General features: G+C 34.1%; 1 protein-coding gene across 1 annotated transcript in view; it reads left to right on the forward strand.

The window, feature by feature from the left end:
• Window positions 1-531: 531 nt before the first annotated feature.
• The window catches only part of LOC115890885 (heterogeneous nuclear ribonucleoprotein K-like), a gene marked incomplete at its 5' end in the record, with an annotated part of 9,873 nt that continues 7,638 nt past the window's right edge, over window positions 532-2,766 (forward strand). Inside the window, 2 exons of the mRNA XM_030911237.1 lie at window positions 532-731; window positions 2,036-2,438. Coding sequence (XP_030767097.1) covers window positions 532-731; window positions 2,036-2,438 — 603 coding nt within the window. The remainder of the gene's footprint in view (window positions 732-2,035; window positions 2,439-2,766) is intronic.

Here is a 2,766-nt window from a genome sequence, read left to right on the forward strand (position 1 = left end):
ATTTTTAGTTTCTTTCTCTTGCGTATTAAGTTCTTGTCACTAAGTTCTAATTATCTAAGTATAATATTTTTACCACAGGTAATAACAGATATTTCTAAATTATAGAACATTTAAAAATATAACCAAAATTAAATGGTTGTATGTGAACAACTGTTTACATCTAATGCGAAAAGAGCGCTCAGTCTTTTAGAGTCGGTCTTGGTGTTGCTTTCATTAATAGGTAACTACATAAAATATACAGATAGTTTCTTTTTTTTTTCTCTCATGGATATGAATATAAATATATTTTTTAAGTTGAATTTAAGTATGTAATACTTATTGGTTGTAAAAAAGGATTAATTATATCAAAAACGAAATGCTAATTCTATTGTAAGGGGCTGAAAGTAAAACCCTGTATATTTATTTATGTGTATACACAAAAAAAGAATAGAGTATTAAATTAGCTATTAAAGATTCTTTCAGAGTCTATTAATGTATTTTTTTTTCTTTTAAAAATCTTTAATGTTCTAAAAAAAATGCTCGCTATTTCAGAGTCCAGTTAAAGGTGCGTCCAGCCCGTACGACCCCCACAATTTCGATGAGTTCTATGCTGACGAATATGGCGGATGGGGAGGTCAGCAAAGAGACAATGGCCGAGGTGGGGATAGAAATGGAAGTTCCAATTTCCAGAGGCCCAATCAGAGAGGAGGGAGTAACCAGGGAGGACCTAGAGGAGGTGGAGGTGGACCCAGGTAAAATGAATTTTTTTAGACATAATATATATAAAAAAAGTTTTTATATCTACCTTATTACTTTGTCCATCAAAATAACCGAGTATTGTGCTTTGGAAATTAAAAAAAAATTGTTTTTCTTTAAATTTTAAGAACCACTCGATCTATTCTGGGTTTTCTTTCTTGTAAATTTAATTTACTGCCTGTGTTGCCAGATTATCAGCATATTATGTTTTTTTAACTAAAAATTAAATTTTCTGGGGTCGAAATATAGTATTCCTAAAAATATTTGCACTTATTTAAGACTCACCCTATATATAAACCCATCCTTACTTAACTTAAAAAAATAGTACCTTTTTTAGTGAAAAAAAAAGTATTGATATCGTCTGTCAAAATATCCCCTGAGGCGTTATAAAAACTATAGTTTAAAATACAGGGTGGTCCGAACTGTATTCCGAAAACTTTGACAGCATATTCTGCAGATAAAAATAAGTAAAAAAGTTCCAATAAATAAGTGTCCTAAAATGCTTAGTTTTGGAGATAAGGGTGTAGAAGTTTCATTTTTATTTCGATTTTTTCCAAATAATTTCTGAAGTAACGTCAATATTTGGATGAAAATTGGTACCTGGGAGTTTTTTGACACGATAAATTTGATTTTGGTGTCAATATGACTCCTACTTGTACAGGGCGCCACCTACATATTTTTTAACTGGTTTGAAGAGTAATAACTTTTCGTCCGTACCTGTATAAAACTACTGAGTAAAAAATATACATTTACGACGTTTTTTACCTGGAGTAATAGTTCTCGAGATATTTGGAATTGAAATTATCAATACCTGTCATCATTGACATAAATTAACATATAAAACTACTGATTAAAAAAATATACATTTACAACGTTTTTTACGTAAAAATCGTCTCTCGGTAAAAATCACATAAATTAAACATATTGACTAAATAGATATTAGACTGAGACCATAAATTTGAAATGTTTTTGTGCCAAAAGTTCAACAGAAACGATTTTATCGTCATTTTTTTGCAGAAAAATTTGATTAATTTTGGCGTTATTTCAGAAATTATTTGGAAAGAATCTAAATAAAAATGAAACTTCTACACCCTGTATCTCCGAAACTACGCATTTTAGGACATACATTTATACGAACTTTTTTATTTATTTTTATCTGCAGAATATGTTGTCGAAGTTTCCGGAATACCTGTATAAACCTGGCCTTCAAGATCAAATCGTGTTTAAAACAATAAAAACCGTTTTAAACGACAAAATTCGCATTTTTTTCAACCGTGTATACAAATTATTACTATTACAGGGACGGACCCAGAACTGGTGGTCTCAGAGATGGAGGCCCACGTGGCATGGGCCAGGGAGGTCCCAGGGGAGGCGGCGGTATGAGAGACGACTCGCAAGGACCAGGAAATAGGGGAAGGTTCAACAATAACGGACCGTCACCGAATAGGGGAGGCGGATCTTTCGGGAACAGGTCCAACATGGGCGACAGACCCAACAATCGACCTTCAAACAATTTTAATTCTGGAGGGAACAACTTCAACAACAGGTCTAACACGTCGAACGGTTGGACAGGGTCTCCATTTACACAGCCTCCCCCTAGTTTCAACCAGACACCGATGGTGAGTCCCCCTGGACCTATAGGGTTGTCTGGATCGCCTGGATCCGGTGGGAAGACTCAGACTCAGGTCACCATACCCAAAGATGTAAGTATTTTAAGTATTTGTTGAGTTCTTTGAATAAAAAGAATAAGGAAGGAACATATAAAAAAAAACTTAGGTCGAACGCGATGGGGACCAAAAATGGGCGACTTAAATTCCGTTCCTCTAAAGATAAAGAGAAAAAATTGGCGCCGGATATCTCGAAAACTGCGACTTTGACTGGTTTTCGTGTTATTACAAATTTTATTGCAAATATTATTACTAATCTTAATTTGAAAACCGCGTTTCGCTAGCTACTGTAATTTTGGAGTTACGATTTTTTTAAATTTTTAACCCCTTACCAACCCCCCACCCCCACCAAAAACTAATGGCC

The sequence above is a fragment of the Sitophilus oryzae genome, unplaced genomic scaffold (genome assembly GCF_002938485.1).
Source record: "Sitophilus oryzae breed Bouriz unplaced genomic scaffold, Soryzae_2.0 scaffold_936_pilon_pilon, whole genome shotgun sequence".
Classification (NCBI taxonomy): Eukaryota; Metazoa; Arthropoda; class Insecta; order Coleoptera; family Curculionidae; genus Sitophilus; species Sitophilus oryzae.